Source organism: Euprymna scolopes, chromosome 7 (assembly GCF_053919585.1).
Source record: "Euprymna scolopes isolate OS-2025 chromosome 7, ASM5391958v1, whole genome shotgun sequence".
In the NCBI taxonomy this organism is placed as follows: domain Eukaryota; kingdom Metazoa; phylum Mollusca; class Cephalopoda; order Sepiida; family Sepiolidae; genus Euprymna; species Euprymna scolopes.
This window is the reverse complement of record NC_136488.1, coordinates 145,563,828-145,590,791: the sequence shown is the minus strand read 5'-3', so window position 1 is coordinate 145,590,791 and position 26,964 is coordinate 145,563,828. Positions and strand designations below refer to the sequence as shown.

General features: G+C 33.0%; 1 protein-coding gene across 2 annotated transcripts; it reads left to right on the top strand.

Moving 5' to 3' along the window:
- Positions 1-647: 647 nt before the first annotated feature.
- LOC145280028 (KICSTOR complex protein ITFG2-like) lies at positions 648-22,539 on the top strand. 2 transcript variants are annotated; one of them, XM_080131687.1, is made up of 12 exons: positions 648-806; positions 4,227-4,322; positions 4,706-4,747; positions 6,488-6,556; positions 9,070-9,172; positions 9,601-9,740; positions 12,824-12,948; positions 15,610-15,749; positions 15,896-15,984; positions 17,279-17,396; positions 18,998-19,174; positions 21,249-22,539. In XM_080131687.1, the coding sequence occupies exons 1-12, from the start codon at positions 711-713 to the stop codon at positions 21,311-21,313; spliced, it is 1,260 nt and encodes a 419-aa protein (XP_079987813.1). In that variant the 5' UTR covers positions 648-710; the 3' UTR covers positions 21,314-22,539. The 2 variants fall into 2 exon arrangements, with proteins under 2 accessions (XP_079987813.1, XP_079987814.1); XM_080131688.1 differs by having other exon boundaries at positions 653-806; positions 21,255-21,453.
- Positions 22,540-26,964: the final 4,425 nt, after the last annotated feature.

The following is a 26,964-nucleotide window of genomic DNA, read 5'->3' as shown; positions in this document are numbered from 1 at the left end:
ATTCCATTCCAGGTCATTGCTTCCCCAACTGTACTGACGTGCAGAAGTTCAAGTGCAACGTGAACCAACATCTTGCTGCCCAAATCCCTAGATAGTACCCCAGTAGTTGTTGCCCCTGATAGTAGCCCCCTACTCCAAAGTGGCAATGTGCCTTGTTTGGGGTGAAAATGTAATTTAAAAAAAAAAAAAAAAAAAAAAAAATCCAAGGTAATTTTTTGATTCAATTTAAATTACTTTGTAAAATTTATAAAAGTGCCCTTTGAAGATAAATAAATTTTAAATTGAATCTTGTACCTTTATTTTTAAAGCCTATAGTAAAAACATTTTGTTTAACAATTTTCATGCCTTGGATGAAATGCTTTTCTAACTTGTAAATAAATGTTTGTCTACTTTATTTTGTCATGAAATCCATTTTTGTCTCGTTTGCAAGTGTTTTCGTCGCTTTTCGGCTCTTTCCGTTATGTGTTTACGGAAAGAGTCGAGACGACATGAGCCTTTAACTATACTATTATCATTATTTGTTGTATATTTTTCTCATAGTTATCCATACAAATAAAATTAAAAACATTAATTAAAAAAATATAAATATTTAATAGTTATAATTTGCTTAAATGATTTTTCGTGTGTGTCGGACTTATTTTCACAGTATAAATTTACGCTCAACACCGGTTGTGTGTACACACAGAAAACTCAGAATTGTAGGTTTTACTATGAGGGCTGTTTCTTTCGTTGAGCGAATTGAATTGGATTTTTCGAAGAATTTATTAAATGATGCCATTGCACTTGGAGATATTGACAATGATGGGGTAAGAAGAACATTATTAATCGTCTGCATTTATTTGTTTAAGAAAAACACGATAATTTGTACTTTACCCCCCCCCCTCCTCAATTTGGATAATCGATTTTAATTTTAATTTAACTTAAACTTTAATGGCAACTAAACACTCACCTTTTAAAATGACGAGCTTTAAGGTTTTCGGGTTTGCTGAAAACGAATATCCCATTCAAATTTGGCCAGACAAGTAGTTTCTGGATATTAGGACTTTTCTATTTTATCTATTTTATTTATGCTTATGTACCGCGACCGCGCTATTTTAAAATAGTTTTTTTTTTTTTTTCCAGGTTAAATTAAAGTTTTTTTTTACGATATGTTTAAATTTATAGTAATTAACTAATGCATTTATTGATCCGCGTTATTTTTTTAAATAGGATTTTCGGGTTTGTATTACTGTACACATATTCGAAAAAGTTGCCAAACAAATAACAAATGTTATCAAAGGCAAGATAAGTTACTTTTCTACCTAACTGGATATATTTTTCGTGTTTTTTATTCAGTGTAACATGTTTATTCAGCTCGAAAACAGTGTTTACCGATGTATTGGAAAATTCAAGATGGCGTCTGATTCTCTCTTTAACACGGTAAGTTTGGGAAAAGGTGTTATAAATAAAAACCCAGATAAAATCCTGTTACCGTGACATAGGTTGACATATATTCGGCGGGTTTTTAATAGTATTTTGTATATTTTTTTTTGGTATTATTATACAAACACCGTGACAGGGTTAGGGTTGGGGTTAGGGGTAGGGTTAATTCGCTGTCACGGTGTTTGTATAGTTTTACCGTTTTTTTTATTTATAACACCTTTTCCCAAACTTACCGTGTTAAAGAGGGAGTGAGGTGGAGGCGCCATTTTGAATTTTCCAATACATAAACACTGTATGGTTTTCGAGCTGAATAAACATGTTACATTGAATAAAAACACAAAATATATCCAGTTTGGTAGTAAAGTAACTTATCTTGCCTTTGATAACATTTGATTTTACATTTTCGAATCTGTGTACAGTAATACAAACCCGGATTTTCAAGTTTAAAGTTTTGTCTGTTTTTAGTAAATTGTGAATTTAAGGTACAGAATAACTACAAAACATCCTCCCCATGTTATAAATGGCTCTCTAAATAACGTTATGTCGGCACGGTCCGTGCACGGATCAATAAGTGCTCTAGTACCATAATTTGTTAGGTGGAAGCACAGAATAGTTACAAAATGCCTCCTCCCCATGTTAAGAATGGCTTTCGAAATGATAATTCAGCACGGTACCAAAAATACATAAGTACCCCCCCCCCCAATATTATCAGTGGCGTCATGGGGAGAAGGGGTGTTTACTAACACGCATGCGCATTATTAGTACTTGTTCAGCGAGGAAAAACATGGCCACCAGTAAAAACCTAATGTATTACATTGGATAATAAAGGTCTTAGTAACCAGAAAACTATTTGCTACTTATGCATGCCATGGCCATTATTTTGGTTTTCACCAAGGGCAGTAACTATTTTATAAGAGATTTTGATACATTTTTCTAAATTTAGGCAATGTAGTTCTACTGCAGAGATTTAAGTTATCTCTGAACGCATGCACTGGATAAGGCGGGTGAAGTTGATATGTCCAAAGCCTTTAACAGTCTGGCATGACTGCCTTGATAGAGTTCAAAATAGACTTCGTAGCCTCGTAGATGTCCTTTTCTCTTCCTTGCAACCTCTGTCTCACAGAAGAGATGTTGCGAGTTTGTTTCTGATGTATCGTTATTTTCATGGAAAGTGTTCGACTGAGCTTCAATCTATGGTCCTCTCTCGCCAAACTTTCACAAGAAACACTCGTCTAGCTGTAAACACTATCAATAATTCCCCCCCCCCACTCTTTATCTGTGCCTAAACCTAAACGTAGATTCCATGAACAAAGCTTCTTTCTAAGAACTGCACGCCTGTGGAATTGTCTTCCGTTTCCCTGCTTTCCGGCTGACTACAATATGGCTGTCTTCAAGTCTAACGTAAATAAGTTCTTGATGAGCCGTTCCATATAAGTTATCAAATTTACCAAATTTTCATTACTAATGATTACTATATTGTCCAATTTCTACTGTACACTCTTTAACCCTTATCCTTGATTGGCCTCTTGGCCTTGATAATGTGGTGATGCCTGTTAAAAAAAAAAAAAAAAAAAAAAAAAGTGCTGTTAATGAAAACCAAATCCTACGGTATAACTGGACGAATATTAATATTAGATCCTTAGACAGTAGGACCATCCAGATTGTTGTTAATGGACGTTCATCCAAGCAGCATAACATTAATCCGGGAGTGCCTTAAGGGTCGATCCTTGGACCACTCAAATTCCTGATATTCGTCAATGACCTCCCCGATAATATTGTCTGAGATGGGTATATTTGAAACTTCCCTCTAACATTCATGAGGGAAGAACGGATGTACACAGATCCAAGACAATGGCTGAATCCTTAGAAAATGACCCTTCACACCGTGGTTGGAGACTTAAATGGATAACATTTAATGCTAGTAAGGCTAAACTTCTAACAATTACAAGAAGCTTTCTCCAACCGATATCCATGACTAATGACTCCCTACCTGATAATTCTCTTAAACTTCTCAGCTTAATTTTCACCTGAAATATTAACTGGAACAAATACATTAAGGACCTTGAAGGCTGCCTCTATTATGCTAGAGAACTCTTGCCTAAGAGTATCCTGTACCTCTACAAGGCTACCATTCGCCCATGCATGGAGTATTGTCACATCTAGGTTGGTGCATCTACCACTAGTCTTTCCCTCTTGGATTGGGTCCAAAAAATGGTCTCCAATCTAATAGGTCCCACTTTGTCAACTAGGCTTCAACCCCTGTCCCATCACTGCAATGTTGCATCTGTGCCTGTTTTACAAGTATTTTAACGAAATATGCTCTGAACTCCTTGCACTTGTGCCCCCTTGACATGCATATCCCTGACAAACTCACTTAGCAACAAAATCACATCCCTTCACTGAAGAAAAGTTTAAAACGTTTTTGAATTACAGTAAAATTGTCACTGTAAAAACTTATTTATGGTGAGTTTTTTTTTTTTACTTCAATGTTTTAAATTGATACCTTTTTATAATATGTTGTGGGTTTTATTGTTTATCTGCCATGTTCGACCGAGAACCACTCCCTGTCACCTTTATTTGAAAACAAACCAAATAATGACCATGGCTTCGTCATGCTTAAGTGCCAATTACTTTTCCGCACCAAATTTAAATGCAATATTAGTTTTCAGCATACCTGAAAACCTATATTTTAAAGGTGAATGTTGAGGTGGAAAGAATACATGAATAAAAATCTTTTAAAATATGGAAAATTTAAATTAGTGAATAATTTGAATCTGATTTCTGCTTGTAAATTTTCTTTGCAGGGCAATGAATTGGCAGTTGGAAATATTGAAGGTACTTTGTCTGTCTACAAAGGCAAGGAATCTAGCCCCTGGAAAAGATGCTCTGGTCTAGGAATGGTAAATATCAGGTTTACAGATTTGGGTTTTAAATTTTTGCAATGTATTCTTTGGGTGGATCACCTAAATTAACTTAGTAAGAAAAAAATTGATTTTAAAACTAATTTTCTAAATTTTCATAGCAAATATAAACTACAAATGTATTTGAAGTCGTTCAGATTCCATTATTTTGCACAAATACTCTTATTTTTCTATTGTTCCTTTTTAGTGTTAAAAATGGGCCATGGTGGGTTAAAGAAATATTTGACAATTTTCCCATTTTATTTATTTTGCACCTTGCTGTATTTAATCTTAAACTAACATTTTCACGGTTTTCAAAATTGAGTAATAGTGTCTTGATAAATACTTTTTGCCCTTCTAAAACCTGTTAAATTTTCTTTCAGATCAGCTGTGTAAAAGTCGGTGACATCTGTAACAATGGGAAGGTAAATGTTCATGTTAATTTCTACATAGTTGTCTCCCCCCCCCCAGTTCACTTTCTACAACTCTCTTCAATTAGCAATACCAGACACCGTAATGTTTAGCACTGGACAAGGTACACGCTGCTACTTAATTTGACCCTCAGTCTTTAAATCGGTAATAAGTACATTTCTCCTACATCTATCAAAATAAAACTTGAATAACTGAATTCACGATAAAACTTACTTGAACAAAATGGACGTAATGTCTCTTGAAGTCTCGACAATGACATAAAAGTAATAAATTATACAAAATAGTGATAGAAATCCACCCGATAATTGTTGCGGCAATTTGAAGCCGTTAAAATTTAATTATCTTAATTAGTTTGCAATACTTAAACAATTGCAATCTGTACAGAATCTTTTAATTTGATATGCTACAAGCCATATTTTAATTTCTTTGAATCATATTGTGGTCACCATCTTGGATTTTTCATATGGTAATGACAAATGATAATGTCCATAATACTTCCTATGATAAAGCATTACATACCATTTTTCTTAGCAGTTATGTTTCTACTTAAAGCGAAACTGAAATATGCTAATACCAAGTGAGATGGTCGTAAATAAAGCCAATTGAACCATCATGTTATGTTCAATTTCATAACACTTGAAAAAAGATTTTAAGATTTTTTATATATATATATATATATATATATATATTCTGGTCATAACTCCAATTCTAATGGGCTGATTTTAAAAAAGTAAAGATAGTTTGTTTTTATGCTCCTTTCAATAATGCTTGATTTTGAGTTTATTTGATCTAAAAAAAAAAAGTAGCGCTACTTCAATTATGTCCTTGATTCTAGAAAACTAAGGAACTCTTAATAAAAATGAGATTTGCTCAAATCTTTTACATTGTCATTCAACTCCAAGCTATATAACTTTTAATTTGAAATTAGAAAACCAAAATGTTGTGTAATATTTTAAATTAAAATCTTTGACACTTTTAATGCAAGTCAGTTTTCAAAGAAAATTGACTCTTCATTTTTTTTTTTTTTTTTTTTTTTTTTTTTTTTTTGTATTAACCCTGAAAAGTTGCGCGCTTTGGAAAGAAAATGATTCAGTGTTAGCAGTTATCAGTCTGAAGATTGGTTTAGCATGAGTTTGGTTGTATCTTTTGAAAACCTTCATAAGGTTGGTTTTAAACTCTTAGAAAAACAAATGTTAGGAAATATTTTAAATGATTACACATTGTTTTCAGACTTGCAACAAGTGTCAGCACCAGACTTTTTTTTTTTTCTTCCACAATGGGCTGATTTCTCTAAGACCACAATAAAATAAAGCTAGCAACATCTTTTTCAAAAGGTTATTACCAAGGAAGTTTTGGAAAAAAAAAAAAAAAAAATTTTAAAATGACTTAAAATATTAATATTTTCAAATGATCACATCTTTACAAAACTCCTATTTAAAAGTTTCATTTTTAATTCCAACAATTACTTCCATTTAAAGCAAAACATTTAAAGTGAGAATTTTTATTCTGTAGTAACCAGATTTATACAGTACATCTATAATGGTTTTAAATTAAATTATAAAATCACAATTGCTTGTCGCTAATTAAAATTGGATTCCTAAATGTTTCTTTTTAGAAAATTTATGGTATTAATCTAATTTATAATTAAGGCTTATAGACTGATTTTTCTAATATAGATCTGTAGGTTTAACTAAATTACTTGCATTTATTAAGTGTATGTGATTTCATTTCAGAATTTGTTGGTTTGTTTAACTGCCAAAGGTTGGTGTTACATTTTTGATGTAAAATCTGAATCAAGTGGGGTACGTATTTTACTTTATTTATACTCATAATAAAACTACAATTTACTCTAAAATTAATTTGTAATTCGCAATAAGACAAACAAATTGTCGTTGTGATTTTAAAGTAATTAAATATTAAAGTTAAGCTAGTCATCCATGTTTCCTTCTAGCAATGAATCTAGCTAAATGGGTATAAATACATGAAATAGTAATTAGTTAGCTGAAGTCGAGCAACGTTGAGCCTGGTCAGCACTAGATGGATGACCAATTTGGGTATTCCAGGCGCTGTATGTAGGATCTTGATACTTCCCTGCAAGAGTTGTAAAATCCTAATGTCACCTTCCCTATCTGGGATATACATGCAACTGGGACCACTTCTAAATTTCTTATTTCCATAGACCTTCCTCTTTTTGGAGGAAGCCGGTTAAACCTGTATAGGATTAGTGCCATTTCCATTTCCATGGAGCACTTTAAAAGTAGTGACCAATGTTTATACTAAGACATTGGAGACATGATTTCTGAGCATTGATCTCTTTACTTGGACGTACTGTTGTTGGTTCGATTTCTGGCTTGGGATGGGTGTTAGTCTCACAGCACTGAAGTGCTGTGACACAGCAAACCAGTTTGTCTGTGGATGACACCTATCATTTTACGAGTCCAAAGAATCTCCTGATCAAAAAAAATAAACTTGTTAATAAAACTACAATATTTTAAATGTGAGTCTTTGAGGAGGAGAGTGGGGGGAATTAGATTTAACTTTTTTTTTTTTACCATCTTCAGTTAAACCAGTGCTCCTGTCACACCATTAGTGCCATACAGGGTCAACAAGCTCTCTAGTTTTGTTTTTTTAACTCTCCCGCTCTCTTCCTTGATGTATTGCCTTTACCATGGCTGAGGAACTTCGTTTACCCTTGTTCCATGTATGATAACCCTCCAAAATATCAAGGTCCTGGATATGACCTTAAACTATATCTGATGGTGAGGCCCCAGCTTGCGTGCTTTGGGAAGTGTGAAGCCACCCTTTAATTGCCATTGCTCCCAGGTCCACTCTGACTCGGACTGGTAGTACCTGTTAGGGTTCCAACTATGGGTTAAATAGAAACTGGCTTAAAACAAATATACTCTATAAAAAAATTTTCTTCAAAATCATTGGATTTGGCATTAAATAACCTAAAAAGGGTTGAGATTCCATAAAACAATCAACCAAAATATAAAAAAAAAACTAACGGATTCTATACCTAGCCTAAGGATGAAATGGAACTGCAATATGTGAGTGTTACTCTCCTTGAAGTATTATACATACCTGAATGCATGCAGTGCCTAATACCAAATGGTTGCCCATCTGGTACTGGCCAGAACCAATCTCTTAACTTTGACACACCAATTCTTGTTAGATCACTGTTTGTCATGTAACCATATTAAATGCAAATTAAAAAAAATAAGCAAATGTAAACTTTTTCAAAAGGAACTCTTCAGCTGCTATCATTGCTTCAGATTCCGCTGAAGACAGAAAATAATTCTGTCCAGCTTTTCTGTAATAGTTGCCAGTCAGTTGTTAAGCTTCCGATTTTCAATCACTTCATCCCACGTGACCAAATACATCAGTTGAAGTTCCTCTTTACTATTAATCTGTGTGTTTACTAGTATTCTTCGGCTTATCTCTCATAAGATTCTTGATTCCCATTTCAGATTGGGATGCGGCAGTAATATTGTGATAACTAGGGCTATGAAAATAGCATTCTTTCCTTTTTTTTTTTTTTTTTAATTCTCGGGTATCGGATATATACTTTTCAAAACAATGAAAAGAATATGCTGTTATAGCCCTGGTGATAACCAATGATGCAGTTTCCTTTCACCTGGTGAAAATTCCCACCTGTACAATCCCCCCCCTCCCCCATGGAGCTTCCTCCCTTATGGAGGACAACAGCTTTTTTCACTCTTTTCAATGCACATACACACCTTAATTTGTATTTAGCATAGCCTTATGGCATAACATTGACACATTAATCTACTGATTAACATGCTTTGAAGTCGCCATGTTTATATAACTTTTTTTGCGTTTGTCCATTATCCATAAACTGCAGTGTATGGCTATTTGACAAACGCAAACACCACTGGAACCTGCTATAATTTAACTCGACAATTTTTCACATGTATAAAATGCAGAATCTGTAGCTTAATTACTATATATTTTCATAACCTACTATTGAGCTGTACTCCTGTATTGAGCACTTAAACTAAATACTGGAAAAAAATATATAGCAATTCTCAAATATCAATTCCTAAAATATTATAGAGCTCAGGACTAGAAACGCAGTATGTTTACTCTATCGATGTTGCATGCGTCTGTTAGTAATATGCAATGCTTCATCAGCAACTTTCAGAAATTCATATCTGAACTTATTTTTGTGTCTGAATACAATTTTTATATTTCTCAAGATGTACGAATGTTTTGAGACTATACTTTAAGCTTTTGTGTTCTACTTACCTACACTTTCAAACAAAACTTTGAAAAATGCATTTTCTGTTTTTAGGCCCCTTTTGCTGAGGTTGAAGATGATGGTCCTACTTCGTTGCGACCAACTTTTACAGAGTATCTGCCAGCTAACAGCAAACTGATGCTCCTAGCTGATGTAGGTTAGTATTCCTCCCCCTTCCTACTTATAATGAAACTCGACAGTCTTGATATTTGTCAAATTTAAGTCTTATGAAATAAAGTATTTATTTCTCTTCCTCTGCCTGTTCCATGTTATGCTTCTGTTCTAATAGTTTCTTTATACTGCTAGGCTCTGGAATTCTGCATCTGTTTCCCTGATTGTATTAACTTGCAAAGTTTAAATGTAATGTGAACAAATATCCTGCCTCTTAACTCCAAATTGCCCCCCCCCCCCAATTAGATATGATCCCAAATAATAGCCCTTGCCACTTCAAATGACAATATGCCTTGTTTGGTATGAAAGAATAAAAAAAATGCTATGTAAAAGGCTATCATGTTATACTCATTGTATCGATTTGTGTGACAGATTTACTGAATGCTCACAAGTTTTTTTTTTTTTTTTTTTCAGATGGCGATGGTCGCATTGAAGTTGTAGTGGGTTATTCAGATCGCACTGTACGTCTATTCCGATGGGATGATGCTTCTGAGTTGTCTGAAGAATCCCCTGGTCATTTAACCCAGATAGAAAAATGGCAGTTAAATGGGCAAGTAAGTATATCTAGATAAATAACAGCTTGCATGTTGCCATAGATAGCTCTTACTGAAGAAATGTTATTGATTACAAAGAGATGACGTTATGAAAGACCCAATGGAGGTTGGAGGCACCATGTAAAGGAGGCAGGAACAGGAAACCTATGAAAATTGATCTGAAGTCATATATTGACTGCGGTAGGGTTCTTAAACCTCAAATCACTTAAATGTTCAGTTATAAATTGACTAATTGATGCACTTATTTAATGTGCTATTTTACGAGTCCCTTCAAGTCGCCCTTTGGAGTGGTCATTAATGAACCCAAACTGGTAACCTCTTGGTGTCTCTAGTTCTGTCTGAAGTATAGTCCTGTGTAAATCTAGGAAGTTAATTTTCTCGGGCTTTATCTTCTTGCCTTTTGAGAAGGAGGCAGTTTCAGGCTAATCATCTAAGGAGCTCCTACTGGGGAATGCTGACATGGCTGCTTAGACAATCTTTGTTCAGCTACTGTCAGTGAATGATAAATCCTAGACTTAAATTTTTTTTTTTTTTTTTTTTTTTTTTTTTTTTTTTCTCCAAGTAAATGTGCAATCAACAATTCCTGCACTATCCAACAATCATGAGGCTGTTTGCATGGCAACTGAGAAAGCTAACATGTTTGCCTCAAACTCTACTTTAGCCTCAGCAAACCACTCCCTCCCAGATTTTTCCTTTGTGGACAGACACCACACTAGATGATCTGAAAATCACCCCTTCAAGTACATGACATCATAAACCTGGACAACTCAAAAGCATGTGGACCCGATGTCATCCTGGCTGTACTATTAAAAAATGCTCCGCTGAGGTTGCTCTAATTCTCTCCAAATGCCTTAATGAATCATGCTTGTCTGACTGCTAGAAAACTGCTTCTGTGGTACTCGTTTACAAGAATTCTGAAAGAACTGACCCATTAAATGAACTCTTTGAGTTCATAATTAATCAGGCTCTACTCTACCAGCTTACAGTTGCTAAACTTCTGACCATTACTATGGATTTAGGCAGGTTAGTTCTACTGCAGATATTCTAACTAATCTGTAAACATATATACCATGCACTGGATAGCGAACAGACTGAGATATATCTAAGGCTTTTTACAGGGTATGGCATGGTCTTATGAAAATCAGATCCTATGGTATTACTGGATGAATACTTAATTAAATCCTTATTAAATTAGAATCCAGAGTTTCCTCAATGGTTGTATGTCTAAACATTACATAAATGGAGGTGTACCTCCGGAGGTTGATCCTTGGACTTTTATTCCTGATATACTTATGATTTTAATAGGTTTGAGACTGAAAAGTATTCCAGGTGAATGAATTCTTTGAACAATTTTGTACCACTTTCATATCCTTTAAAAGATTAGAATCGAGAAATAATGCTTCTATTATTTATTACTAGAATCCTTATTCAATTTTGAAGATCCAGTACAGGATTTTGATTTTAGAAACTGTAAGGCTTAACTGTAAAAAAAAAATCGAATCTTGCTAACCAATGACTATGGATCAATTTAATGCCAATCTGAAATATTTGAATTTTCAGATGAGCGTGTACCTACATTATGCCAATTAAAGGCTTTAAAATACTGTAAATTGTAGACAGTTGATGTCTAATACCTATTAAAACTTCACAAATCAGGAATCAATTGCCAGGAAGTGATTCAACCCTCTTTTTATCACCCTTTTTGCATAAAACTAAATATAGCTCATGTCATCCACTTATGAAGCAATCAAATAGATTGCTGACAATCGGTGCATAATTTTTTAAAAATAGGTCTATCATAAGAAACCTTGTTTTAATAATCTTATAAATTTGATTCTGTTTGACGATGTCAAGTTGTATATCAATAACTGATCTAATAGTAATACTGACTCTGATCGAAGAACACCCTCCCTCCCATACTATATTACACTTTACATGATCCTGCCTTGGTTATAGTCAGCTAATGTAATTCCTAATTTCCGGTGTAGCAGTAACGAGGAAAGTTGATTTCTTTGCGTTTTTTTTTATTTTTATTTTTTTTTTTTTCCGTGTTGCCTATCTCCCCCCCCCCCTGTGCATTTTTTTCTCTCCAATATTTTAATTTTATATCTCTAAACATATTTATATAAAACTTATGAAAACATTTTTATAATTTCAGAAACCTTCATTATAAAATGTCGAAATAAAAACTTTTAGTAAAAGTGCAAATAAAGACTAATAGTGTTATCTGTATAATTTTTATTGTATTTTTTTTCAATGTCTTTTCTTTCAATAAATCTCTTCACAATAGAAATGCTGAAGAGCAATAAGTGAAGGAACTGATTTACCTTCTCAACACTCCTGGTAGCACTACGCCAGAAATTAGAAAGTATGTTAGCTATAAGAGTGTCTCTAAACGTTGATAAAAAGAACAAAGCTATGAACCAAACCAAATGTGCTGTAAATACAAACCACAAAACAAATTTACATCAAGTATTTGAAAATATCAAGAATAAAAAAAAAAATGCTGAAAACGAAGGTTTACAAGGATTTGTGGCATAACAGATGAAGTACTAAGAGAGGGGAGAGGACAACAAATTTGATGCTGGAAGACAGATGATGCAGAAAGCAGCACCAAAAGGCAGCAGAGACTGCCATTCCCAGATAGGGCTCCAGAGCCACACCTGAAGATGCCCAAAGACCATCTGAAACCCCAAAGCACATGTCATTATCTCCCGAGGTATAAGATTGCCTACTACCATGCTTTCTTCTGGAAGTTGAAGGTTCAATCCTCGGGTCAGGTGGTTCTAGTAATACAAATATTAATAAATTTCCGGTCGTCATTGATGGAATGAGAACTTGCTATTACCATGCATTCTGTCTGAAATTCTGTAGATTTCAGTTTGACATGATACACTGCAGAAGGTTGGATGCTACATCAACATTTTGATAATCATGCTCCAAATAAGAATGGTCCAAAAAAACTACTTCATTTAAATCTGATAATTTTCTTACATTTGTTTAAACGCGTATTTGAAATCGAGGGAGCAGCACTTTGCAGATTGTTTTTCCTTTTTTTGTAATACCTATTTTCTTTTGATTAGATCGGTTCCATCACTGTGAACATGTCTCCTGAGAATAAGCCAGAGTTGTTAGTGGCTCAGCCAGGAAGTACATATGCTCGTCTTCAACTTCCATCTGAGAATAATGCAGGTGCTGCAGCTGAAAGGTAATGATTTTTTTTTTTTTTTTTTTTCTCTTTCTCATTTTCATTGAAAATGATGTAGACAAGGCATGAAGCCACTTGATGTAAGGAGCTAACAAGAACGAAGGATGATTATCAAAAAGACAGATGTTTCAAAACCATGATCTTGAAAAGACAAAGATTATAAATAGAGGAAAAACGGTCAGCAGGAAAAGTTCCACAAGTTTGTAGTTCAAAAGAAACTACTAGAACAGGAAACTGTATTGATATATCAAACGTGTGAATTGATGGAGTTCACTAGACGGTTAAACAAGCGGGAACAAAAGTAGGGAGTAGATACAACGATAAAGAACACCTGCCATAATATTTATAGAAAAGACCATGACTCGGATCATATCAGTGAGGTCGATCAAATGTCATCTTTGCCTTTTTTCTATTCTGATTTTTACATTGGTATAAACTAATCTTTTGCTGCCAAGACCTGTTTACTTAAATATGCAGTGCTTCTTTAGAATTACACTTAAAACAAATACAAGAAAAATCTTTGTACAGAAATGAGATTCTATACCATAAATCATGTAAATAAAGTAGTCTTTACCAAGAAAATCAATTTGATTTTTAACAATTTAGTTATTTTGAAAACTCTCCAGTCAAATTGAATTTTTACATATTCTAAACCAAGCTGGTTTCTCCCAGCCCCGGTCTCACTTAATAAAATTTTATTTTCTTAAAAAAACAAAACAAATGCTACTTGATCAATTTACAGGAGTTTTTAATTTATTTTGAGACTAGTACATACATTGTAAAGACTTCTAATTTTATGTGCTTCTAGATAAGCATTAAATATGCTTTTCCTATTTCCCTCGTGTCCTCGTTTGTATTGCCATTAATCTATGATTAATTTCTTGGTGTAAAGATTCCAAGATTCAAGAACACCTATTTGAAGGCATGTGAAAAATGGTGGTGACCAAGCTGAAGAAATAGGTGTTAAACTTGTGAATAACACCATCTATGAATGCAATGAACTATCATTGTTTTTGAGTACCCTAGTGAGGGGTAGGAACTGGTGTTGATTAGCTCGATTATAGGAATGCGGAGTGGAAGTAAGCTCACTTTTTTTTTTTTTTTTTTTTTTTTGCTCTGATGCACCACCCTCAATTTGGTCAGTGGAAGAGTAAACGACCCCCCCCCTCAATTGCAATATTCAACAGATATACTTTATGGCTTATGCCAGCATGTAAAATGGACGCTACACCGAATGTTAAATTTGATCTGAAAAATCAGAATTTGTCTAGTTGTTTCTACTAGCATATTTCACGAGGGTATGGCAATCACATAGACACCGGTTCTTGCCAGATCACCAAAGTTAAGCAACATTGAGCCTGGCCAGTACTAGATGCCTTCCTATTTGGGAAGGCTACACACTGTATGTACCTTCTGGGAAGGTTGGGCATTGGGCCAGCACCCTCTCCCTGAAAAAATAACCACTCACTACAAAGCATATACAAAGTTGTTGATGGTGCATGCCCCGTCCAGGGACTAAAGGCTATGGATTGGATATCTCATGAGCTATTTTAGTTGATTCATTACATTGAAAAAGAAAATGTCATTAGCACAAATCTATAAATAAAATACTAAACATTTTTTGTCCAGGATTCTCCCTTTATTAAAACAAAGTAAAATCTCTACGTCTACCTGTGACAAAACAAATATATTCCAAAAAATCACTTGAATATAAAAATCAATTGTGTCCTTTATTTCAAAAACTAAGGGAGGTAATCTAATTCAAACGAAATTTTTTTGTAATGCCTACAATTTTTTTTAACAACCCTCTGAGGTAATCTAATTACATTATACAGATATTATCATAATGCAGTGGGAATTCTGGATGAGAATTTTTTTCCTTAATTGGAAAATAAAAATCCAATGTAATTTTTACAGTGGTTCAAAAAAAATAGGAAAAATTTTTCATCATTCAGATTAACATTTTATAAAATAAAATTTTTTAGAAAGGACACCATTTATATATTATCGAATCTTGATTATTTTAGCATTTTTTTTCCAGATGTGTCAACATCTAAAAATATGAAAATTGGTCAGATTTCGAATTAGTCGAGTTGTGAAATATTTTTCAGCAACTTTATTTTCCATTAAATTGGTTTATAATGTTCTTAGTGAATGCAAGTTTTTTTTTTTTTTTTTTTCAAAAGACCATTTTCACTAAGATGTCCAAATTACTGCTTTTATTTTTACATTGGTTCTGAAATTAGATATACTATTTTTATCAAATGTTTTTGGGCAAGACTCCATGTTTATCACAATGATCTTAAGTCATATCAAATCTTATGCAAGAGTGCTTATGAAAAAATGTGTTAGAAATATTATCTTTTTGTAATCTAAAAACTGTCGGAACTCGTCACTGAAACATTGTGCAGATAACTCATGGTGAGAACAATTGTCCAATCTAAATGCATTCATCTAAAAAAAAAATTCAGAACTTGAATGCTCTCGGCTGTCAAAAATTCTATTCTCTCAAAGTTTGACTCTAATTGTAATAACACGCAGTACTCAATGACCTGTTGAGATTGCACAAATTTTACTAAATTTGATAAAATGTGTACTGTAATACAAATGTGATCAGTTTTTTTTTTTTTTTTTTTATAATTAAAAATTTTTTTGTTTTAGACAAGATGTTGTATATGAATCCTTGGGGACATCTCAAACTGGAAACAGTAATGTTTATACAGAAATGCTTGGTGGAATTTGTCCTTCAAAATTTGGCGAAGTTTCTAAAGGCACTTATTTTGCTCTTGCTACGTTAAATGGTTTGTAATTTTTTATTTTGCTATGTTACAAAATTAAATTGGTTCTTTGTATTATTCAAGGACTTGATATTCGACTAATTTAAAACATTTTGAAATTATCAAAATCTAAATTAAAAAAATATAATTCAGAAAATGTTTCATTGTAGGCTCATTAATGCTTGTTGACCAAAATAACTTGCTCTGGAGTTTGCAAGTTGATCACCAGTTATTTGCTTTGAGCAAACTTGATGTCACTGTAAGTTTATCTTTCATTACATTCTTGGTTTTCAATTCCAATTTAAAAAAAATTAAGTTTATCTTTGCATTCCCAGCCCTTTTTAATTATATATAATCTGAATTGGATATTAGACTTGTGTAGCAGTGCATGTGCCAAATAAATATTGATTCTAATGTATTACGAAAGTATTTTGCTTTATATAGAAAATAAATTTCGATTACATTGTCTAATGATCACCTTTTTGTAATAAACACTTAAAGCAATTCACCATTTTAGAATGACGTTTAGATTTGCTTAGTACATATCCCCCCCCCCTTTTTTTTTTTTTTTTTTTTTTTTTTTTTTTTTTTTTTTTTTTTTTTTCGCGTCCTTACATGATGCAAAGATGCCAGTGCATCTTGGGAGAAACTGAAAATTACTTTTCAAACTACTGAATAAGCTTATTCCAAGAGTTTGGACCCCCCACACCCACTTTCTCGCATTACAGTGAGGGAGGCTTTTTGCGATCAATGGAAGTTGTAGAAAGAAACAATTCTAAACATCTTCCTTAGATGTTGCTGCTGCCTACCTTGTCTTGCCAGATCTTGGCCAAACAGTGCACTCAATAGAAGACAGATTCTGTACTAAGACAACCAAGTATAGATTTGTGACAATTTCAATGACCAGGTATTAATGTGTATGGGGGCTTGATGGGTTGATTTTGTAAATTGTCTGATCAACATTAATAACTTATCTGATTAGGGGACAGGGCAGATTTTTTTTTTTTTTTTTTTTTTTTTTAGTAAATCTGGTGCTGCTAAATGAAGCCAGTTTAAAGATACTGGCTTCATCAGCAAAAATGCAAAAAATATTGAAGTTCCCCCCCCCCTCTTTTACAAAGCGATCAAAACTATCGCATTCCACAAAAACCATTTCCTTAAAAACTAAACGTCATGAATATTTGAAGATATAAAGAACTTGAATTTTAAACTTTTTCTAAAGTTACTGCATTCAGCATAAATAATCCGAAAAGGGTTGATATGCTGTTAAAATCTGTAAACCAACCAAAAGTAGAAATTGAAATAATTACAAATTGATTGGCAATTTTTTTTTAGTTGGGCTGCATTATTTCTACTTGAAGTTTAATTAAAATTTTATTTTTTCTTTCCAAAAGTAGTTTAATGAAATCCTTTTCTAGTATAATTTCGATAGCTTTATCAGCAAGTGAAGTGTGATTTAACTGTATCGAGTGTCATGTTTATTGAACTTTTTCTTATGAAGTCTATAATTCTAGAAACTTCATAGTTAATGAAATGTTTAAATCTGTTTTCAGGGTGATGGTACAGAAGAGGTTGTGTGTTGCTCTTGGGATGGTCAAACTTACATCGTAAATCATGAACGGGAAGCTGTGCGCTTCCAGTTTGAAGAAAATGTAGCTGCTTTTACCGTTGGTAATTTTGATCTTTTTGATTTTATCTTATAAAAAAAACCTAAGGAAACTTGATTCCCATGGCTCAACATGCGTGAATCATGGTAGCCATATTGGATAACATTTTAAAACTTATTGGTCCCCTGATTTATCTGAGAGGGACCTGTTTTCAGTGGCGTGTCTGTTAGTCTGGATGATTGCCAGATAATCGTTCATTAGTTTTTTCCTGAAATTTTGTCACATTCTATTTCATTAAATGTGCACAGTAAAAAAAAAAAAAAAAAAAAAAAAAAAAAATTTTGCGAAAATTCCTGTTGCGTTCCCAGGGGCTTAAGAGGTCAAATGACACGTTTTGCCCCATAACTTTTGATTCGTCCATTAGATTTTTCTGTAACTTGGCCAGAATGTGGAGCCCATTGTTAATATAAATCCAGTATGGGTAACCATGGCAAAACTCTGGTTTGTGTCCCAGGGGACTTTCAGTGCTAAAAACGCCCCTTTTTTTTTTTTTTTTTTTTTTTTTAATTTTGAACAATCCAACTTATCAAAAAAAGGGTTGTCAGATTCAGTTCTGAAGGAGAACAGATTGGTTGCACAGAAAGTGCATACTGAACTTTTGATCAATATATGTATTAAATGTTAGGTATCACTTCACCTAAACGTAAACCTTTTTCCTATCCGTTCATTTGTTATAAGCAATTTAACATAATGCTATTGTAATTATATTCATGTGTTTGTCTTCCAATTATCCTATCAAATGTTTTTACCTGCTGACATCCTCTACGAGTTTAGGATCGTACTTGGAGCCAACAAATTTTGGCAATGTTTGTCCCGTATCGGTCATCATAATGCGTATATAAAACATTGTACCCTCGGAGTTATTCATACTAAAATCAGATGGATTCTGGTTTGTTCTGTTGGCCTGAGGTATGGTCTAATGCAGTTGTAGGAGGCTCACCTTCCCTGGCTTTATGTTAGCTTTGAGAAGTGATTATTTTATTGCTAATCACTCGATGCACAGGGGCAGTTCAGGCAATTTTTCATCTAGTGCTTTTCCTCTAGAGCACTGGCTTTTCAAGTCCCACTCTCCTAACCTTGTCTCTTATTTCTGTAGAAGGGAGATAAATAGAAACAAAAATTCAACAATATGTTCAAGATGGGGTTACATTCAAAATGAATGTTTTTGTTTAGAGCATAATTGAACCATGATACTTGACTTTTGCATTTTAAACTAGACTTTGTAACTCGCTTCCGGGATTCTGCTTTCGCAACTGTACTGACATGCAGAAGTTAAAGTGTAATGTGAACAGATATCTTGCTACTTATCTCCTTTCATAATATCCCTACATCTTACATCACTGATAGTAGCCCCATACTCTAAAGTGGGACTGTGCCTTGTTTGGGGTGAAAATTGAATAAAAAAAATCAAAAAAAATCTAAACTTTTTCATTTAAAAAAAAAAAAAAAAAAACGTTTAACCTTCCAAACGTATCCATTTATATATGCACTCTTTTCAATTAATATGCAACGCTTCAAGTGCAGGTAAAAAATTTCTCCTTATTTGAATGCGCATATTTTTCTCGCACCACTAAAGTATTTCTATTCGTTTTTATTTTAATAAAGGACATTACGCAATCAATCCTCAGAAAAATGTTCCTTGTTTTGTTTATGCCACCTTTAACAACCGTATCTACATCTACCACAACATCCGCTTGCCTCAGGTTGCAGCCACTAATCTCATTGAAGTCATGTCCAAACTGCCACAGACAAAAGAAATTCTACAAAAGCTCAACATTGACCGTAAGTTGTAGTTTACGCTTTTCTTGAACATTTCATGTTGTAATGTTAATGTTAGTCTTGAAATTGCTATCAATGATTTTAGTCTGATGTAAAAAGGTCTTCAAAGAATTGAACAGATTCCTAGAGTTTTGACAACAAATTGTAAAATTTGAAGTGTGCAAACAATAAATTGTATCGACAAATATTTTGAAAACCTGAAGTTTCATCACATTTTATTTGTACTCATTTTCAGATGAATGTTATGCACACATTTCCTACCACTATCTTTGCCATCTAGTGTGTGAACACTTCTCAACCTATATACTCGCTGAATTTTTGACCTACAGTCTTGAAATTTGGCATATAGTATTCAGATATATAAACCTTTAATCGGTTCTTATTTTGGACAAAAACGCTAAGGGGTCAAAATTGGTTGAAGGTTTATCTGATTATCTTTATCAACTGTTTCATGACTGCACATGTGCTAATCTTTCACATTATGTTAAGTAGGTTTGAAAACTTTAAAGATTGTTAAACTGGCCTAATGGTTATCATACTTGAATACCTGTCTTTAGGTTTTGGTTTCAATCCTAGCTCGTATTTTTTTCTTACAAGAAGTTAACTGTTTAGAAAATATTTGCATGCATATGTCTCCGGTTCTTTCTATTTTTACTAAAAATTTTTTTATAGGAATTTCAGGTTTAATACCAGGCAACGCCAAGTACATTTTATAAATGTTCCTAATTCCAATTGATCCTCCTCAGTCCTCATTTAGTTTGCTTTTGCCATAACCAGCAATGTGAAAAAAAAATCCAAGGGAACTATTAAAACATTGCACTCTTTTGGTCAATCGAAATGCTTAAATTTGCAAAAGTTTGTTTGCAGTAGCTACGTACATCACAGCTCTGAAATAGCTATTCTGCAAAAGCACCTGCTTTTTGTGTAAAAAAAAAAAAAAAAAAAAAAAAAAAAAAAACACTAAAAAAGATTTTTCTTAGTCTGTGGGACTAAATTTGAGAATCGTGAAGAGGCAAATAATGGTGTAATACAATGTTTCTATTTTTAATATAAAGTTTTCAAGCAACACCTAAACATGGTGTTTGTTTGCGTGAGTTGGCAGTTATCACTTGCATAGACAAAAACCTGTATCTTGTACATCTTTCAAGGTTTTTCTCTATACAAACTTTTCAACAATGTTGAAAGAAATACAAACTTTTCAACAATGTTGAAAGAAATTAGTCAATTCAGTTCTGAATTGACCATATACTATTGATTTTAATTTCATCTGCAATTTCTTCCAAAAATACTGTTAGCAAAATAATTGCTTTAATTTAGTTTTTGAAATCTGTCTTGCCAATAACTTTCTAGAGATTTTCTTTACCATATAAATTTTAAGGTGAGAAAAATTGAATGCAACCCCAAACTCCAATATATCCGGATTCCACTATCTAAATATAGCTGACGCAGTCATGATTATACAGCAATTAAATGCTATTGAAGAAACCCTTGTCTGTTAACTGATCCTATGTGAAGTTAGTCATTACATTAGCTGTAGACCTCACAGAGCTGAAATCTTATTTCTTGTGACTGAGTAGCTTGTTTTTGCTGAGGTGATTGAAAATTTCTGTAACCTGGATACAAGCCACTTGCTCATGACACAAGACTAATTGGTCTGCACTGAAATGTAGAAGACCAATGTCCCCAATTTTTAAATATTGGGCAAATTAATGAGGTTTTCCAAAGTGTTGAAGTATTTCTCATCAATCTCAAACTCTTGCTATCCAAATGGCTGCCCTTGTCATGATTATATAGTAAGTAAATGATTTATAAAATTAGGAATGAAAACTTTTTTTTTTTTTTTTTTTCTTAAAGCCCAACTTGTGATATTTGTTCAAATTTTAATGACAGAGTAAATTTGATTTAGAAATCTGGATATAGGTTTTCTATTAAATATATTTAAATTCATAAATTTTTGAATTTCATGAATAGTCATTTTATTTTTCTGAATTGGCTTTCAGATTTGTTTCTACTGATTTTTATAATTTTTTTTTTTTTTTTTTTTTTTTTTTTTTTTTTTTTTTTTTTTTTTTTCCAGCTACAGATACAAGTCAGCTTCAACAAGTCTATCATTATTGTCTGTACGGATTCAAAACCTCTTAACCAACATCATCACCATTGTTACATTTCAATCCTTCATTGAATTCCAAATAGACAACTACATTGTTACATCTTTTAAATGTTTTTTTCATGTTTCGTTTTTCACATTTCGTTCTAATTTTGATCGTCTTTTTAGTTGTAGTTCGAGGTTGGAAACTTAATTGGTGTAATTCTTTATCCCATAGCTTATTATATATATATTTTTAGTTTATGTACGTTTTTAATTTGAAGTTTCCTAAAACTCTAAAAAACCTATTCAAAACTTAAAAGTAACAAAACTCAGGACTTCTTGTAAACGTTATCTCCCCTTCACTCTAAATTGTTTTCCATAAAAATGGCGATTATAGTAAGAAGCTTAAGACTTACAATCATTTTTCGTGCAGCCTCGTTACATCTGTGTGTACTATTAGATGCTGTTCCAGACATAATTGAATATGAACAGCAACCATTTTAACTTTTAGCAACTTTCATTACAAGTGTTGTTGCTTATCATTCATTTACCAAATTGCATCAGAAAACCATTCAATGGTCAGCTTCATGTCTCGCTTAAAAAAAATATTGTTTTTAAGTCCATATAAAATTACCCGAATTAGCAAAAACAATGCTCTTTTAGTCGCATGTCTGCTAGTATGACTGAGGAACATGTATTACACTACACTCTCCATCCTTCTTAAAAAGGAAAGTAATGTTTGGGAAGATGGTATCATGACAGCAGAACAGATACTTCACTACTCCTCATCCCTTGAATTAGACATTGAAAGATACTATATTAGTCTGAAATAGTAACCTGAACCGATTAAGATTCATTATTGGTTCAGCTTAAAAAAGAAAATCTCCATTTACTAATATTTGGTGCTACCAAATTAGTCTGAAGATAATTTCGGACCTAAAAGGCACCAAACACCTGCCTCCTTTGCAAAAGTCAACAAATTTTCACATACAAAATAAAACCTAAACTCCATGAATAAATTTAAATCTTGAAGCATGGTGACTTCCCCCAAATTACTAGATTCTACATTAAATAACTCGAAAAGGGTTGATACGCCATAAAACCTATTTAAGTCTATTTAAAGACTAGCCCTAACCTGTAAAATGCAGATAATTCCTAACCTTACACAAAATGCAGATAATTCCTAACCTTACACTTATCTGGTCAGGTAATCAAATGTCATTTAAACTGATGATTCAAACTTTGCTTCAAACTAACAAATTTCATTTACAAAAATAAATTGAAATAGCTTCCAATATTTCAATATGGTATACATAGAAAGAGCTTGATGAGCTAAGAAAAAAATCTTTAAATTTTTAAAATCTAATTAAAATTAAGTTATAACTATTTCTGTTTCTCGCGTTTGGATATTTTCCCTCTTTAAAAACGTATGCATTTTATTTTTATTTTACTTAACACTTTTACTGGAAAAAAAAAAAAATCTTAAAACAAAATTAAGCAATGAAATTTACCATAAGTGTATTTTTTATGCAAGGAATCGGAATAAGCCACTGAAAATCACCAGAAATTAATGGTTTCCAAATGATCTGCAGTAAATGCCATTTTTAAGGAATTGCAGCGTATTTATGTGCATGTATCCATTAAAAGAAAAACTAGAACTCAAAGTTTAATTGTAATGCATTTTATGCACAGAAATTTAAATCTAGGACTCATTTAAAAAAAAATGAATATATTATAATATTTCTTTGATATTATTCCGTTAACCTCCCCCGCCCATTTGACCATATCTCCAATGTGATTCTACCTTTGTAGGCAATTGTGTGAACTTTGAAAAACTTTAATGAAAGATAAACAAATATTTAGAATTTAATGTAAAATGAGTCCCCATTTTGAACCATTCCAGCATTTTAGGGCAATGAACCAATTTTTTTTTTTATGGGAGATAAATCCTGTGTGCTTTTTTTTTCTTCTAAAAACAATTGTGTGTGTGTGGGGGGGGGGGTGAGTCTTTGGGGAGATTGCCACTTTGACTTTGAGTTAATGATAGAGCTAAGAAAAATTGTGGAAACCTGAAGACTTGATAGAAACAACTATTTTAAAATTTTGAGTAGGGGTTGGTTTCACATAAATTAATGGAATTTTTTTTTTTTTTTTTTTTTTTTTTTTTTTTTTTTTTTTTTTTTTTTTTTTTTTTTTATGCTTATATGTAGCTTACTAAAGAATTGTTTGAGGAAGCTTGCCACTTGTACCAGGGTTAGAGAGGTACGATTAAGGGAGTCATTAATCAAGACCTAAAATGGTAGCACTATTATGTTGAATTTCATAAGTAAAAAAAAAAATGCTCTATATTTTCAGTATATGCTAATATTTTTATAACTAATATATTTCATAAAGTTTCAAGGTTTTCATACATGAGCACCAAAATCGGTAAAGGGAATAAATCACCTTAAAGTTTGTTTGTTTTTTGTTTTTTTTTGTTTTTTTTTTTTTTTTTTCAAAAAGTACCCAGGTTACTTAAAATTTTCATGCTACCAAATCCAACATGAATGCTTCTTATATTTTCCTATATTTACTGATATACTTCTTTTGCCATCATGTCTGCTTTCGTCTTCAGTCAATAATTCAAGAGGAATAAATCATTTAACATTAATATTGTCAACTCCAAGGGGAAAAATATCCAAGTTGACAACATGCAACCTGTTTTGTTCTGATTCTTTAGAAGCTAACTTTTTCTTTACTTGCAAATCATCAATTAAGCTATGGTTACTTTACTCATAGTGATCAGTGATTTAATTTTTTTTGTATATTTTAACTGAATCAGTAATTGATTTTAGGTGTATACTTTTTATTCTTTTGAATAGCTGAGAATCTTCAACTGAAAAGTTTGAATATCATTTAATAACATTAATGTATCACAATTTTCATCATTGTATTAAAATGATTCATTATTTTTTAAATTTCAATTGTAATTATATTTGATAAAATAAACTTTTAAAATTTTTTTAAAGACTTTGTTTATAAAATATCAATCTTAACGCTTGTACAAGTTTGTAGTATTGTTGCATCATCACGCCATCTTAGATGTGTATAATCTTATTGTAAACAGTTACTTGTACATCATCTGTTCACAGGGCACATAAGTTTTATTTAAAATGGAGGATTTATTTACATGAAAAACAGTCACCAGGTGATTACAGAAATCAGATGCACAAGATGTTTACTTGGTTGTGAGATAAGCTAAGATGTGGGATTCAACTTGTGGATTTGTCCCCCCCCCCCTTCACATTAGGACCAGGACGAGTGACCCCCCCCCCCTCTCCCAACTTTTTTTTTTTTTTTTTTTTTTTTTTTTTTTTTTTTTTTTTTAACACTTGGCGGTCACATTTCAACCTTTTATCCCTCAATCTCGCCAGCTCTATTGCTCATTCCATTTATTTGAATGAGGACTCTCGTCTAACATCATTGGATGCTAGCATTCAGTATTTGAAGAAAAAGTAACTAGCCTGATTTTAAGCAATTTGATTATTGAAAATAAACTGATGTGGTGTTGTGCGAGTCCTCTTGGGAGAGGTTTATTTTGTCTGTAAACATAATGGACAAAGGAAAACGGTGATAAACCTTTTAACTGAAAAGGTTAAGTTTCATAAAGCGAATTCATTCTCAAACCTACAATATGGGATAAGTATATTCCTATCTTTCCATTTTAATTCCGATGAGAATTCAAATATAAAACTGAAATTATACACTTATAAGATGAACTGAACGTTTCACTGAAATAATTTTTCTAAGTTTAAAAATCTAGATTGTTTTATATTCACCATCATTGAGATGGGTAGGAAGTACAATCTGTATCGGTGGCCATTTTGAAAGTGAAGTCCATGAGAAATAAACTGAATCTCTTTAAATAACAGCACTTGCTTATTTTAAACTAGCAGGGAGACCTGATGTTGCTCGGGATTAAATGATCAATGAATGTTTCACACCCCCATATTTTTGTTATTGAAATCAATGAACTTGCCCATTTTTTTTTTTTTTTTTTTTTTTTTCAATCGAATCGATTGATTGCCTGCTCTAGTTGGGAAACCTTTGTGGTACACAAAGAGGAAGCTTCACATGCTTCCCCACAGTGACTGTATTCACAATACATTGTTGTCTATATTGCACTGTAGAGAACCTGTTTATGAAATTTTTTATATATGGCTTGAATTCAAGTTGAAAGTGCAAAAGTCAAGTATCATGGTTCAATTTTGCTCTAAACAGAAACCTTCATTTCAGATGCACCCCATCCCCCTGTCATATCAAAGAACCCACTGCTGAGTTTTGTCGGGTTGTTCTGCTTGTATAGTAATAAAACTTCTCAAATGAACTTGTGATGTTAAACTGTATAAGGTGTTAATTTAGTAAAAAAAAAAAACAATTCTTTCATTGAATTGTCGATTAAGAACACTGCCAGATACATAAAGTAGATTTGTGAAATTTCATAATAATCGACCCACCCGTTCTAATCCATAGTAGAAATAAAGGTGTGCATTAAAAGTACTGACAGCTCAATCCAACTTTCTGACCCTGGTGCTAGTTCTTGCAATGAGAGAACTTTAAATACCTCCATCGTGGCGAAATATGCTGGCCTGTAGAGCAGGAGGAGTGAATATTCATTAAGCAGCTAGGACTGTTGAGCAAAAAAGGGGGTAGCAAAATAAACAAGATCTGACCAGAGTGGATCTATCCACTTGTAGGTGAAATGGCATGTGTCACAAGTTATCCTTCAATAACTTGGATTTCCAAGGAAATGCATACATTTTCTGTTTTCCTCTTGTTGATGGATATGCACATCCTCTGCAACATCCTGAATGAGCTTTTTGTGCAAATGTCAAAGCTCGGTCTTGAGACTTTTGGTCAAAATTAGAAATTACTGTGACTATTTCCATGCATGTGTCTTTGTAAAGGAGTTGAGTTGCCACTTATAAAGAGCCAAAGGCCACTTGAGGATCAGGATTAATAGGTGTGCAGGAGTCAAATGGACAGTATCGTAATTGTTAACGGTAAATTGGATTACTTAAGGGGATGGCTCATCCAGAACTTGTTCACATTGGACTTCAAGACAACCAAATTGCAGTCAGTTGGAAAGCAGGCAGACAGAAAAATTCCACAGGCGCAGTTTTAACAAAGCTTTCTCTATGGAATTTAGGTTTAGGCAGATAAAGAATCTGGGAAATTGATAGTGCTTTCAGCTAGACGAGTTTTTTGTGAAAGTCAGGCCAGGAGGACCATAGATTGGAGCTCAGACGAGCATGACATGAAAATAACAATTAAGTAGAAATGGTTAGCAATGTTTCTTCTGTGGGGGAAAGGTTGCAAGGAAGATAAAAGAGCATTCCCCACTAGGCTACAAAGTCTATTTTGAACTCTTTCAAGGCAGGATAAGCTGCTTCGAGCAGCTCCTGCCCAGATATGGCAACAGTACTCCATCCTTGGACACTTGCCTCTTATATGGGTAGAGAATTTACATCAGTAGTGAAATATCTACTGTAGTGGTAGAACAATCCCACCATTTTTTTCCATTGGCAATGGATGTTATGTTAACTTGAAATATATATATTTTCTTCTTCCTTCTAGAGAGGCCTAACCTGTCTGGATAAAAACTCTACCTGATTGAAATGCCATGGCCTAAGCCCCCCCCCCCCCCATAATCTTCCTTGCACTT

Coding starts and splice junctions, on each gene's coding strand:
- LOC145280028 (XM_080131687.1), top strand. CDS start 711: ATGAGGGCTGTTTCTTTCGTTGAGCGAATTGAATTGGATTTTTCGAAG. Junction 17,397..18,997: donor TGTAGCTGCTTTTACCGTTG/GTAATTTTGATC, acceptor ATTTTAATAAAG/GACATTACGCAATCAATCCT. Junction 19,175..21,248: donor ACAAAAGCTCAACATTGACC/GTAAGTTGTAGT, acceptor TTTTTTTTCCAG/CTACAGATACAAGTCAGCTT.